The sequence below is a fragment of the Rhinolophus ferrumequinum genome, chromosome 6 (genome assembly GCF_004115265.2).
Source record: "Rhinolophus ferrumequinum isolate MPI-CBG mRhiFer1 chromosome 6, mRhiFer1_v1.p, whole genome shotgun sequence".
NCBI classification, from domain to species: domain Eukaryota; kingdom Metazoa; phylum Chordata; class Mammalia; order Chiroptera; family Rhinolophidae; genus Rhinolophus; species Rhinolophus ferrumequinum.
The window spans coordinates 19,027,350-19,042,541 of NC_046289.1; the positions used below are offsets into that span (position 1 = coordinate 19,027,350).

A 15,192-nucleotide genomic window follows, 5' to 3' on the forward strand; every position below is an offset into this window, starting at 1 on the left:
TTATATATTCATTCTAGGACATATACTGGCAGTTTTTCATAGGCTGTATCAATGTCCATTATTGGCTTAAGTTACCTCCATTTTAATAATAAGAACATGAGAGGAAGTATGCAGATGTTTTGAGAATAAGGGTTTGCAATAGCCTAATTCTTTTATATGCAGAATTATAATAACTAATCTTGTCTGCCAAAAAAGAAGTCAAGTACAAATAACAGGTTAAATTTTCAAAATACATTTCTTTAATTTTAAAAGCAAGTTAAGAAGTTCATAAAGACTAGGAGTAGTTTGTGGGGTTTTTTTGTGTGTGTGTTTTTGTTTTTTATTTGTAGTCTTGAAATTAAGACCAGAAAACTGCAATATAGACAAAGCTCATGAATTGGCAGCAATGGCTGGTGTCTTATTAGCTGTTGTTGATTGGAAAATTGAATTATTTAAATTTAGATTTTAATGAACCGAATTTTTATATTTCCTGAATTTCCTCATTTTCTGAACATGCACATGTTTCATGGAAAGCTGTCTCAGTACCATTTTGGAATGAAGTAGGTTATAGACATAAGTAAATTGCATCAAAATAGATTTTTTATCGACCTTTGTACTTTAACAAAATGGAGTTTCGTAGACCTTTTGTGTTCATAGTCTTATAGACTAGGCCCATGTCTTAGTCAACTCAGGCTGCTATAGCAAATTACCATGGATTGGGTGGCTTAAATAACATTTGTTCCTCTCAGTTCTGGAGGCTGGGAAGTCCAAGCTCAAGGTGCTGGCAGATTTGGATCTTGGAGAGGGCCCTCTTCCTATAGATGGTCATCTTCTCATATGTCCGTACGTGGCAGAGAGCAGAAAGAGAAGCAAGCATTGTTGTATCTTTTCTTAGAAGGGCACTAATCCCATCATGAGGGCTCCAGCCTTGTGACCTAATTACTTCCCAAAGGCCACATGTCCAAATGCCATCACACTAGGGGTTTCAGCACATGAATTTTGCAAGGATACAAACTTGTAGTCCATGACAGTACGTATTTCTTTTAAAGTCCTGGAACAAATATTCAAGTAAAATGAAGAAACTAATACATAAATTTTGTCTTTGGCAAACGCCAAGATAGGAATTAAGAGGCAATTTAATTCAATTCTGCTTTCACATCATATGAGATTACTGATTTCAAGCCAGCCACATGTATGCTTTTAAAATATGCTAATCCTAAATAATATGAGCCCACAAATACATAGTATGGGGAAAACTTAAGGCCCAAACTGTGGCTGTGAATATTTTGAGCCTTCTGAGATGGTTCATATAAAGGTTGTTTTTGTCTCTATAGGGCATCTAATGAGGCTCTGTTAAGTCTGCAAAGGGTGATAGAGTATTGCTGAATGGCTTTGTCCCAGATACCCTATGAGTAAGATGGCTGGTAACAACAGACCAAAGGCCACTTGAGGCATTATATGCATCTATTATGACACACTCATGTGGCAGTACACAAGTCACCAACAAAATAGCAGTTATTTCATGGAACTTGTGGGTGCGAGGGTGAGGTTCTCTCAAGTAAGCCAACAAAATGTAATTAAACACATTATATTGCTAAAAAAATACCTGCTTTGGGCTAATTTTGCATAATTTATTCATGTAACTCGTGCCCACATAGCCAAATGGTTGAAGGGTAAAAATGTTCAACTCAGTTTTCCAGTTTGAGGATTGGAGGTTGAGTTGCAGAAGTCCTCAAAAGCAAGACTGAGAGTTGTGTTAGGTGATGCTGGGAGCAAGGAGGTGAGGGCCAAGTTCTGTCTGCTCCTAAGTGCCCTGGGTCATGGCAGCCCCTTCACCATGAGAGACCTGAGCTGAGTGGCTCTCTACACTATTTCCCCTCTCCACCCTTTCCCTCTGAGGACTAAATGGTTAATTTGGTTAAACAAAAAAGAAACCCAGATTTCACACATCTCCTCCAACTGCATACAATGAGAGCAAAGGAAGAAAAATGGCCTTGACCATCCTGGAAAAGATGGCATCCCACCTTAAATCTTCAGACTCTCCTCAAATTCAGCCCTTTTTACTCGTTGAAAACTCCCTGTATGTAGCTGTCAGCTCTGAAAAGAATTGAGAATGCAACCACTGGATTGAAAATGCAGCTATTTTCTCAGTCATGGAACTTTTTAAAGAATATTGTCAATGACTCTTTTTCAAACTGATTTCTGTATGAGTAATGTAAGCCCATCTGAGTTCAGGATTGGCTGCATGTAACGTATCTTTCTAATTTATTTTTCCTGCCTTGTTTTAATTAGCAATTTACTTCTTGATTTTAATTGATGAAGTATTCTTATGTTTGAACTTGACGTTCCTGTGCGATCACACTTTGTGCTGTACACCTAATTGAGAACTGGTATTTGTGTTAAATTCCTTTTTTATATCACTACAATTGTCTAGTTGTGGTTCATATTGTAAAATGTATTTAATATAATATATCCTTAAGTAGATAAACAATTTTACCAATGAAAAAGTGGTAAAATCTATTCCATTTAGTAATTATGTCTGAATTTATGGTATTTACTGTTAAATTAAACCTTGTAGTCCTAACACTAGCCAAGATGAGAAAAGGCATAGCGATCCTTTCATGACTAATTCTGTTGTAGAGATCATCATCCTAGGTAGGAGTTTTCATTTTTAACATTTAAAAATAAATTATTACTAACAGAGAATGAATAGAAAATCTGAAAATTAAGTAAACTTGTAAAGATTTTGATAGCTTTGTTTTTATAATTATATGTTATGCTTTATTTGCAGGACCGTGTGAATGTGTTAGAAACGGTAAGTTGGGGCATTTCCTGTCTCCTGTCAGTATTACTGCTCTGTCCTGATGTGGATTTGCATTTCAAGCACTCCCCAAAGGAAACAGTACCAGAAAGCATTTCTAAAACTACATCTAAGTATCAAGGGGGAAAATAAGCTAAAATGAAAGGTATGTGGATACTGACTTTTGAAATGAAAAGAATTTAGACGTGCATATTTAAGTGCTCTCTTTAGACTGATGATGCCAAGATGTACTAATTTATGGAAAATGTAATTAGTTTAGATGTAGTCAATACCCTGTATATTTTTTTTTCTGCATTTCTCAATCACTAAAAGGATGGGTTGATAAGAAACAGATTGGAATGCTGTTTATACTTTGAAGTCAAAATGTTCAGTATTAATAATTTTTACATTGTTTTCATCAATGTTCAAATAATGATAAAGGCTGGGCAGTCTTTTTCTCAGTAATCTTACATGCAGAAATCTAGTATTAAGAAATAATGTTTTTTAAAAGGCGTGAATGTAAAGACTACATGCTTGCAACATTTACTGCAAAATGATTTATAATAAATGATTTTAGAATAAAAAGGGGAGACAACTTATTGTATGATAGTAAAGTAATGGTTAGATACAATGTGAAATTTTCACCCAACATACCACAATGGTTATGGAAGAGGTTTGTAATATAATCCTAAATAGAAATAAATTCAAAACATAAAATTGTGTGTACTTTAATGATAAGCTATATAATAATAGGCATGTGAAAAAAGAATAGAAGGGAGTGAGCAAAATTCATAAAAGTGACTTGTTAGACAAGAAATAGAGCTGTGATTTCATTTCTTTCTCTGTTTTTCAAGTTTTATAAAACATGGTTATATTTTATAAATAAACATTTTTATAATAAAAACCATGTGAGCTGGAAGAACAGTAAAATAAATTATGGTACCACCTTATGATGAAATATTATTGAGCCATAAAAAGTCATATTTTCGAAAAGTAAATATCGCTATGCTGTTATGAGGGAGAAAAAAATGGTGTATATAGGTATAATGGAGAATATGAAGCAGATATTGAATATTCATATTTTGTGTTAGAAAAGTGTTTAAGAAAACAAAATATTGAGTCGTTTGGGACTAGTGGTGATTTTTATTTTATCTTTTTTATGTTTTTAGTGAACAGGGAAAAATAAGAAACCTTTAAACAATAACGCTAATGAAGAATAAAATATTTATTTTGTTCATGTGAGGAATGGAAAGATGCTAATAGAGCACATTTTAATCCTGTATAAACAAGTGACTTTGATTGACAGTGTCCAGACCCTAGTGGGTAAACAATCAATTCCTTAGATTTAACTGGGCCATTTGGAAAGTACACTGACCTTCTCAGTTTCAGTATGATGACATTGTAGGTGAATAAAATGTTTAGTGTTCCTCCACATATATTTTACTTAACCTTAGGGAGTGTCTTGCCAACAGGATTTGGCTTGTGAATCAAATGCTCTTTTTAAAAGTATGAACAAAAACAGAAATTTTGAGTTTGAAGACTTTTCATCATACCAAATGCCACTTATACAACATTTAGCAAATCACTTGTTTCTTGATTCCTTCATCTGTAAAAATGATTATAATGAAACTTATTTTATCAAGATGTTGTGAGAATTAAAAGACAATGTTTAGGACCAAACAAATGTTAAGCTATCATTACCATTATGTGATTCCTTATTATTACTTATTTAAACACTTTAGTTATACCAATATACTATGCGAAGCTGAAAATTATGTCAATAACAACAAAAAGCCTGTAACATTTATTGGTATTTGTTAGTCTTTTTTATTTATAGTATCTCTTTACTAAAAGCACTATGGAGTAGAATCATAAATGCCTTATCCTAAGTGTTCAGTTAGGAATAAAGGTAAAATAAAAAGTCATCATAAGAAAAATAAAATTGATTAAATGGACTAGGTTTTTTTACAGTAGCAATATTCTCAAGATGGCTTTAATTTGAAGTAATTAAGTAAAACCATAAAAATGAAAATGCACAGTACTAATGTTAATGTTCAAATATTATGAAATCCTTTGACTTCGCATGACATTATAAGGAGTAGATTTAATGCACTTGGTAGACTATTCAACTGGTGAAGCATTTTATAGTTCATAAAACCAGATATGCTGAAAGCAATCTCAAGACCATTTATTCTTCTCTCACAGCTCTGCACTTAAACTATAGAAAAATGCTGGTGGTCTGCATTGGGTTGGGTTGGTATTAAGGGTGCATGAGGCATAGAGTCACGTGTATATTATGTTGACACCAATCTGCAAAAGTATGAAACTTCAGTGTTCCTTTAGGAATATTTGCAATAGATTGATTTTAAAAGTTCAGTAGTTATAATACCTGAAAGTAAGAAGTTGCTTTCATCCTATTGAGCAACTTGATTTCACTTACCACCCATTATCTGTATGCTTAGGTTACAGTCATGTGTTCATGTTTCCTCCCCTTTCTCAATTATTCCCTCTCCTCCTTCACTAGCAGGTAAGCTTCTTGGATTAGAAATTACATTTTACTTATGCATCCCTAGGTCTTGTAAAAAATTCCTGACATACAGTGGACAATCTCTAAGCATTTGTAGAATGAAATAATGAATGTCGAATTGAACATACAAGGTGTGATCAAAAACTATGGTGAATGTTTAAATTAAAAAAATGTATTACAGTAAAAGACACATTGCCATTAATCCCCCTCAAAATGCTCCCCCTCGCTTCAAACACACTTATCCCATCGTTCTTGCCACTTTCTGAAGCAGTTCTGGAAGTCCTCTTTCTTGAGTGTCTTTAGTTGTGCTGTCATGGCTGCCTCCATGTCCTGAATCAATTTAAATGTTTACCTTTCGTAGTCATTTTGACTTTGGGGAAGAGCCAGAAGTCACATGTTGCCAGATCTGGTAAATAAGGTGGATGAGGACACACCGTAATGTTTTTATTTGACAGAAATTGCTGTATCAGAAGCAATGTGTGACATTGAGTGTTGTCATGACGGAGGATGAAGTAAAGACCCTCATGAAAGAGGACTTCGGGAACTGCTTCAGAAAGTGGCAAGAACAATAGGATAAGTGTGTTCGAAGAGAAGGGGAGTATTTTGAAGGACATTAATGGCAATGTGTCCTTCTACTGTAATAAATTTTATTTAAACATTGCCTGTATCTTTTGATCACACCTCATATATGACCCTCACACAAGACTGTTCTTAGGAATGTAAGTTTTCAGTACCAGTCCAATAGTTGAGGGGAAAAAATTCCCCAGAAGCAGATTAATTCATTCTTTTTGTACTAGCTTTTCTGATCAGTCCTGAACTTTACTTGATGTTCTACAGAAGCTCTAATGGCCTTCATTAAAGTTTAGTGTGAATTTTCATAAGGAGAAACCACTTTCAGCCAAAATATAGCAGGTTGATTCTCCAAATGAAGCGAAGTGATTACCTGAAAAAAATCTTGACTCAGAGCCCCAGTTCGTGGGCCATAGGTAGCTCTCAGCAGTGGACATTTATTGGATACTATATACTGCACTGCATTGACAACTGAAGCGGAGGGAAAAAAAGAAAAGAAATTGTGATCAGTTCTCTATAGGAACTTACACTTTGAGAAGTTACTTACATATAAGTAAATTAGTGATATAAAAGAGTATCTATTTTTATAGATAGGTAACACATTTTGTAGAAATTATGAAGAAAAAATAATTGTAAAATAAAACATTGCAGTCTAGGTTCATCATGAAAAGTCATAGATATTGTAGTTTGGGGACATGATCAGGTTAGTTTTCAGAGATTAGATTCATTTCTGAAATGTGAAGAATCAGTAGTGTCTGGTAGAAAGAGCCACAGAAGGCATTCCATATTGAGGATGTCATCAAACTTTGAAGGTAGTGATGAACAAAGGGTTAGTTAAAAGGATATATATATTTGTTAAAGGATAAAATCCAAAAATCATGATTCCCATACAAATATAAAATGGACTCTTAACAAAGTAATTTACTTAACTCATTAATTAATGAGATTGAGCAAGACATTACCATGACTGAAAGGAGCATTCAAAGAGCCATATCTCTATCTATAGGCACCAAAGAGTGCTGACGTGAATTTAAAATAGATGCAAAACTGGCTTCTTCCATAGTGGAGAAAGGAAATCAATTGAACCTCCCAGATAAAATTTATGTGCATGTCTGTGAACAAAAATCATTTGCATTGCTATCAGTTATCTACAACTCAGAGTTATAAACAGCTCAAAGACAATGAGAGGTACAGCGACCCCATCAAATCAGAACACTCAGGGGGTGTGCTAGGCAAAACTAGTTTTACTGAAGACTCCCAGTAAGTTTCATTTCAAAGTCTTTGACATTTTTTTTTTCATAGGTTCATAAGAGATAGAACTTGGAGGGAGTAATAGGAGACATATTGGAGTTTTGAAATACAAACCAAGGAGTTTATAGTTGATATTTTACTTCAGAGGTGCAAAGTTTCTTCCTAAGTGCCAGTTCCTACTGGTGGGTCCTGGCAATTGAAACAGTCTGTTGGGAAGGATTCTGGCCGCTCTTTTGGAAAGAGTGCTGTGATCATTTTGCATTCTCTGTCATGTGCATTGCAAGCCTGGGAGGTGACAAATGGTAGCCCAGCTATTTAGCCAGTAGAGAGCCATTAATAGTTTTAACTGAGGGGTTGGAGCAGGCTAAGTGTGCTGTATGGGAACACAAATGTAGTGTAGTGTGCAGGATGGAGTGGAGGGACGGAAAACGAGCAGAAATAAGGAAAGTCCACATTGGAGGTAATCCAACGTTAGGAATGTGATTGAAAAATTAGAGCTTGGAACAGTTTGGTGCCAGAAAAGCAGGGTTTAAGTGGATGCCCTTGATTAGAGAAGGGAACTTATCAAGTGGGAGGTCAGGGGAGAAGAGGAGACATAGACAATACAGTAAGAGTCATTTTAGGAAGTTTAAAGGGAATGGAAGTCAGTATAGCTTAGGGGTATAAATTCAGTTTTTCATATCACCTCTCAGATCTGCCTTCATTTTCATTTCCATTGATACCATTGGAATTTCCATTGATACCATTCATTTGATTTCCATTGGTAATTTAGGTTTTCATACCTTTGTATTAGAGTTAAGTATGACTTCAGTTAACATGTGCATATTTAACCTAAAATAATTGTAGGTTAAATAAGGTAGAAATTAAATACTTTTTTGTGTAGCAATCCAAATATATGGTGTCTATGGCAGGTGTGGTGTCAGAAACCCAGGCTTCTTTTGACCTTTTGCTCCACCATCCTAAATACGAGTATATTGCTTCCCCCTCCTGATCCAAGATACCTACCTGTTCCACCCCCAGTCCATATGTCTGTATTGTAACTAGAGAAAGAAAGGGAGAGCCTATAACTTCCCTTTCGTGGAAACTAGAAGTTGTACATACCATTTCCGTTCATTTACAGGGGCCAGAATTTAGTGACATGATTATAACTAGCTCTAAGATTCAAAAAGAGTACCAGATAAGCCACAGACTTTGGAAATTTCAAAGTAAATTACTAAACAACTCAAGGTCAAAAAATAAATTATAGTGGAAATTATAAATACATAGAACTGAATGATAAAAATATGATGTGTTAAAATGGGTGAGACAGCCAGCAAAAGTAGTATTTATGGGGAAACTTAAAGACTTAAATACTTAAATTAGAAAAAAGGGATAAAAATGAATGAGCTTATCACTCAACAAAAGAAATTAAGAAAATGGCACAATAACCTAAAAAAAAAAGGGCAAAAGAAAGGAAGAAATAGAGAAAAGCCTATAAATTAATGACTAGAAAGCAAACATGCAATAGATAAGGTCAATAAAGTAAAGTTGGTTGTTTAAAAAGAAGAACAAAAAAGGCCAATGTACATCATGACTGATGAAGAAAAAAAAGAGAGAAGGTTCAAATGAACAGTGTTATAAATGATAAAGAGTATATTACCATATCTATTGGAGAACTTAACCACATACAAGGGTATTATGAATAATTTTGCAGTTATATGTTAGACAATTAGGAGAAATAAATAAATTCCTAGACAAATATAATTTGCCAGAGTAAGAAGAAATAACATTAGTAGTACCAGAACTAAATTTTGGAAAATAATTAAAAGTTTCATCAACAATTTTTAATCAATTAAAATTTCTCTGGAAAGGGCCACCAAGTCTAGATAATTTTATAAACAAGTTGTACCAAATGTTTTAGGAACAGATCATTTTAGTTTTACAAAGACCCTTCCAGAAATTAGAAAAAGAGGGAATATGCCCAGCTCATTATGAGGTGGCATAACCTTTGAGACAAAACCAGACATATAAAGTATAAATTAGGGAAAATAAGGGATTTCTCACACATTAATGTGAACGCAAAAATATTACACACAAAATATTAGCAAAGTCCAGGAATGTATAAAAAGGATAATTCATCATGAACAAATTGAGTTTTTTCCAGGAATTCAGAGTTGCTTTAATATTAGAAAATCAGCCAATGTAATTCACCATAGTGACAGATTAAGGAGAAATAAATTTAATAAGATCTCATTATATGAATAAAAAGCATTTGTTCCCATGATATCGTTATTCACCGCCACAATTTTTTTAACAAACTAAAAGTAGAAGGGAACTTCCTTTAATCTGATAAGGGTCTTGTGAAAAAATATATGGCAAACATGACCTTAGCGTTTGAAAGCCCTCCTTTCAGACCAGGATCTAGTAAAGGATGCCCCACTCCACAACCTCTGTTAGACACTGTTCAAGTGGTCCTAGCCAGAGCGTAAAACTATCATTAGTAGCAAATGTTATTGTCTATATAAAAGGCTCTAGGAATTTAGAGTTAAATTATGAAAAATAAAGAGAGTTTAGCAAGTTTGATAAAAAACCAGTATGTGAAAATCCATTTTACTTCTGACTCCAGCGCTAGCACTAAGAAAATGTAATTAAAAGCACGTTAATACAAAAGTAAAAGAAAAGTACAAAGTACATAGGAAAAAAATCTATCAAAAAAAATGCACGTCCTTTGTAGTGAAGACACACTATAATAGCCAAGACACTTCTGAATGAGAACAAGTTGGGAGAGTTTTGCTAACATATTTTAAACCTTATTAAAGCTATGGAAATTAAGATAGTGTATTCTTGGCATAGGAATATATAAATAAATAAATAGAGAACCTAGAAACAGAAATACATATACATGGAAACTTGATGTCTGATACAACTAGCATCACGTTTTGGTAGTAAGGATGGAGTTTTCTTTTTTTTTTAATTAAAGTTTATTGGGGTGACAGTGGTTCATAAAGTTACATAGGTTTCAGGTGTACAATTCTGTAATACATCATCTATATATCACATTGTGTGTTCACCACCCAGAGCCCAGAGTCAGTTTTTCTTTTTTTTCTTTTTTTCTTTTTTTTAACTGCAGGGTCTAATTTTTATTGCTAAGTAAGTACTTTGTTTCAGTGTGTTTTTTTTGTTTTGTTTTTGTTTTTATTTTTTAAGGAGGGCGCCGCTCACAGTGGCCCATGCAGGGATCAAACTGGCAACCTTGGTGTTGTTATTAGTGCCAAGCTCTAACCAACTGAGCTAACCAGCCACCCCTGGAGTGAGTTTTTCAATAGACCATATCAATAGATAGATTGACCTTATCTCTGAAGCAAAACTGAATAATGCCTAAATGTGAATGGCAAAACCATAAAACTTTAAAAGAAAGAATAGTTTAACATTCGCATGACTTTGGGAGGATGGGGGTGGAAAAGACACTGAAAACAGATTGTGAAGGAAATGATTGATGTAACCATTAAAATTAAGAACTGTAAATCAAAAGATAGCATAAAAAGAATAAAAAGAAAAGCCACATTTAGAATGTATATTTGTAGTAGAAGATATAAGTGACTAACAATTTGTATCCAAATCAAGTTTTATTTAAATCTTACTGCCAACAAAGTCATTAGAAAAGTTAAACAACCCAGATTTCTGGAAGGAAGGAGGGAAGAAATGGAGGGAGGGAGGGAGCGAAGGAGGGAGGAAGGAAGGAAGGAAGGAAGGAAGGAAGGAAGGAAGGAAGGAAGGAAGGGAGGGAGGGAGGGAGGGAAAGGAAAGGAAGAAGAAAAGGATATGGGCAAGCATTTCAATTAAAGAAGAAACAACATGTGAGAATATATTCAGCTTCACTAGTAATCAGGAAAATGCTAATTAAAACCACAAAGAATTGTCATTTTTTAAAACTGTACGCACTCTTGTATCTATGACACATTTCACACAAAAAAACCAACAACAAATTGAGGGAAATTGAAACGTGTTAGCAGAACGTGAAAAACAGATTTACAACAAAAGAATTAATGCTGCCCCTGAGGGTAATGTTCAAAGACAGCTAGTAAGTGAGAGCGTGGTCTTCAGACTGGAGTCGCCTGCCCCCAGGAGTATGTAAAGGTGTTCTGAGTGGAATTCAGACACAAATATTATACTTTTTAGAGAATCAATTTTTATATCCTGAGCTTTTACATGCACTTTCTCCTAAAATGGCTGTGCTTGAAGAAGCCATGTTACCTTTCATAATAGGCTCCCACTTTACAAAAGAAAGGACTCTTTGTCTCCTGTCCTGGGTACCATGATGGCAAATTCCCCCAGGCACTTTAGGGTGCCAAACAAGGGGCATTTACGATTTTGGTGCTTTCACGTCTTCCTTTAATCAAGTGTCTAAGGTAAGGCTTCCTGTCCTTAGTTGTACATATATTTTTGATTAGAACAAAGATTGTATAGGTAATATGGGGTGCTCGGAATGGGGTGTTCTGAAATTGACAAATACATTGTTAACTGTCATTGAGGGGGAGTAACAACAATTTTATTTAATGGCCTAACCTCTTCCACCACCTTATTAGAATCAGGGAACGTTTAGCTCCAGAAAATAAAACTCAGAAATGTTGGGAAGAAATAATTGAAAGCAGCAGTGTTTTATTATCATCCAGGTGACAAATGCTGGCGTGGCCCCATGCCTTATCTATTTATCTGCCTTAGAATTATAATTCAAGTAAGACAGTTGTCACGAGGCCACACCAACACATTTCATAGAATTGAAAAATGAAGTCAGACTTTTTCTCTGCCAGAAAGTCAGCCTGATTTGGCTGGTTGGTTTGACAATGAGGATTGGCTTTGCCAATATGCAGCTCTAAAGTTTTGATGAATATATATTTAACGTTAAGATAAAATAAATGTATTAAAATTTTTATACTGATAGAATGGTATTAAAATTGACAAGATTTTTATTTTCTTCAATCCTTTTTGTATGTTGAGTTCAATGAAATGCCTCGAGGTAAAAGAAGAACAATTGTAGTCATTTGACAGGTCTTGTAAAGAAAGTCGTTTTGGTATACTTTCCAGAAGCAGAAAATGAATGACTTTAATAACAACATTGGCAAGTCATGTGGTTTCTAATTCTTTGCTTTCAACAAAATTGAAGGGAGGACCTAATCGAGCTGATAGATCATTAAAATTAACTTTTGATGACAGGTCACTATGCAATCTTTGTGGTAAAACTAGAAAGGCAGTTGAGAAATTGAGTGACATCGTTATAACAAAACTATTTTCATTCTCATGTACGTTTTTACATGAATAAGATATCTCAGTGATTAAATCTATAGAAACAAAAAATAGAAATTAAATGGAATCCTGTCTTAATCAAACAAAAATTAGCATTATGGATACCTGAAAAATTAACCCATGGATACCTGAGCTAACTAAGTGCAGGAGAAGAGGAAGTTATACCCATCCATTAAGAGATATGCTTTTGGAAGATTTGGGCTTTTAAAAAAATGTTTTTCTCAAAAATTTTAATATACTTAATGTTTAAGTGTAATGATAATTCAGTGCCCCCAGAATGCATAACCCTTAGAGCGTTATTGTTACAGGGAGTTTTAAAAATCAGCTTTTCTCCATAGATGAACATTCTTTTTTCTTTTCACAGAGAATGATGTAGTACAGTAGGAAAACCAGTCAAAAGACTTTCAAGCATAAGGTTTACAAGCATAAATATATTATCTAATAGGATAAAACTCTGTGAGGGTGAAAGATTAGAAAGAAATTCTAAGGGAAAAGGAACAATATAAAATTTCTCTTTAGAAAAGGATCTTATTTAGTTATTTTGTAAGTGGATAAATTGTGGTAACAGATTACTAAAGTATTTAAAGTTCACTGGGTAAGTTTATATGAATAATATAAATGTCAATTTATTTGAAAATGTCAATATTTACAATATTCCAGAAATTTCATCCTTTGCAACTACCTGAACTTATGATGAAAACATTTAGGTAACTTAAATCTGGGAGGGGCCAAAGGGTGGCCAGTTAGCTCAGTTGGTTGGAATGTGGTGCTATAACACCAAGGTCGCCAGTTTGATTTCTGCATGGGCCACTGTGAGCTGTGCCCTCTTTAAAAAAAAAAAAAAGAAGAAGAAGAAAAACGGGAGGGGCCATGGTTTAAAAAGTTACTTAGGGAATATCTACTCAAAATTTTGAAAACCACTAACTTAGAGCAAATGGATATTTAATGTAGTCGCAACTTGTCAGTGTTTAATCAGCTTCTCAAAACAAAGTTGCTTAAAACAGTCTAATCTCCCGTATTTTCAATGTATACTTACAGAGATAAGATTACTTATCGGATAAATGCTAACCTGTAGCTTTATGGAGAAAAACATACGTAAATTTGCCTGGATTGAGAAAAATTACAGAACACTGGAAAGCTCTTAGAAATATGATGTTTTCGTTTTTCAAATCTGTTAGGGCCTTTAGCACATCTCTGAAGGGTTCATCCAGCTAATACTAGTGGTAACAGCTTTGAACCATGCACACCATTTATCTCCGAGGTCCTGGGGTCCAGGACACACTAAGTAACGCTGTAAGCTCTTACTTAACAAGTCTGCCATTAGAATAGACAATGGCTGTTGGAGTTGTTACTTTTAGTTTGCTTTCCTTCCCATCCTGGATCTCGCTGCTAATTGTGCTTCATTCTACCACATGTGCAGTCTACTCTATAGGCAGCTAATTTATTGAAGCAGGGCCATTATTCTTGGTTAGGACACCAAGTTCTGCTTTATGGCACTCAGGAGTACATGGACCCAATAGAGTTAATGTACTCACTGCCCTGTCCTGCTTAAGCTCAGGAAATAACTGACTTGAGTATGTAAATCTGGCCAAATAACTGATCATTATTTGCCGTGCCGCCTCTGAGTATTTGTAAGAATCTTGAAGCTAAGTAAAATTTGCCTTTATCTGTTTATAAAGCCAGAACTGACTGTTTCAAAACCCAAGATCGAGTTAGGTTCATTTTTGGTTTTGCTAAGGCTACGAGCCTCTCTCTCATTGAAGTTGCCTGAAAGGTTCAGTTAAATTGGCTTCACTCCAAATAAAACGCAGTGTGCTCTGTACGGTTTTGACCCAGAATCAGGTGAATCTCAGCAGTTTTGGCTGAGCTACATTGTAAAATTTTGGATTTGTTCAAACTTGACACTTCCTGGGAACCCATTCAAACTGAAACCGGAAAAAGGTTTTGCACAAACCCTGTCCTGCCCGTTCTGCCAAGTTTCCCACTGCTCTAATGTTAGTCTACCTTCTGTATATTCCGATCGAGGGCAAACGGAAATATCCTCATGAATCTCTCATGAGGGATCTTGGTTGCAACAATCTAGACATTCTCCTTTCGCTACCTTGTCCCAAAACACAGACCCTGTATTCTGTATTAGTCAGTATGAAAATATGTCTGTTTTCCAAATAATGGGGTCATCTTCCAAGAGTTAAATTTCTAAAGCATGACCGAGCTTATTGTCAAATGGAGAAAATGATACTAAAACAAGTCGGCTCTTTATTCAGAGTCTAAACTTTGTGGCAAAAGGTGGGGACCAATTAAAAAATGTAAGACTTACTTCAGCCTGCAAAAATGGTTTCTTACAGCCCTGTCAAATTTTTCATAAATGCGGTGACACAGGGAAAGTATCTTCGAGAAATTACATAATGAATGCAGCTTCCCCAGCAGATAAATTTAGTATTACTGAATTGCTCAGACTGACAGCTTCAGATTTGACGCTGATAAGTAGTCATACTTCCTGTCTAACTGCCTTGCTTGATAATGTGTTTTATAGTCCTGTTCTAAACAGTATCACAACACAGTGCCTTCCTTCTCTGAGTAAAAAGCTCCTGCTTTGTGTTGTGAAGATAACATGAGTGTACATCACAAAACATCATGAGAGCATCTTTCTGAAAAAATGCAATATATATAAAAAATGCATTCTATTCTCTTTAAAAGAGCACATCTGGGTGAAATCTCAGAGTAAGTAATAGTGTATTAAGTTGATTTTTGAGATCCCAACTTCAGTAGGAAGCAAAATATT

General features: G+C 34.8%; 1 protein-coding gene across 5 annotated transcripts in view; it reads left to right on the plus strand.

Moving 5' to 3' along the window:
* The window catches only part of CEP128 (centrosomal protein 128), a 340,375-nt gene that overhangs the window by 286,384 nt on the left and 38,799 nt on the right, over positions 1-15,192 (plus strand). For all 5 annotated transcript variants that reach the window (XM_033109699.1, XM_033109698.1, XM_033109695.1 and 2 more), the window contains one exon: positions 2,771-2,794. In XM_033109699.1, the coding sequence (XP_032965590.1) occupies positions 2,771-2,794 (24 nt within the window). The remainder of the gene's footprint in view (positions 1-2,770; positions 2,795-15,192) is intronic.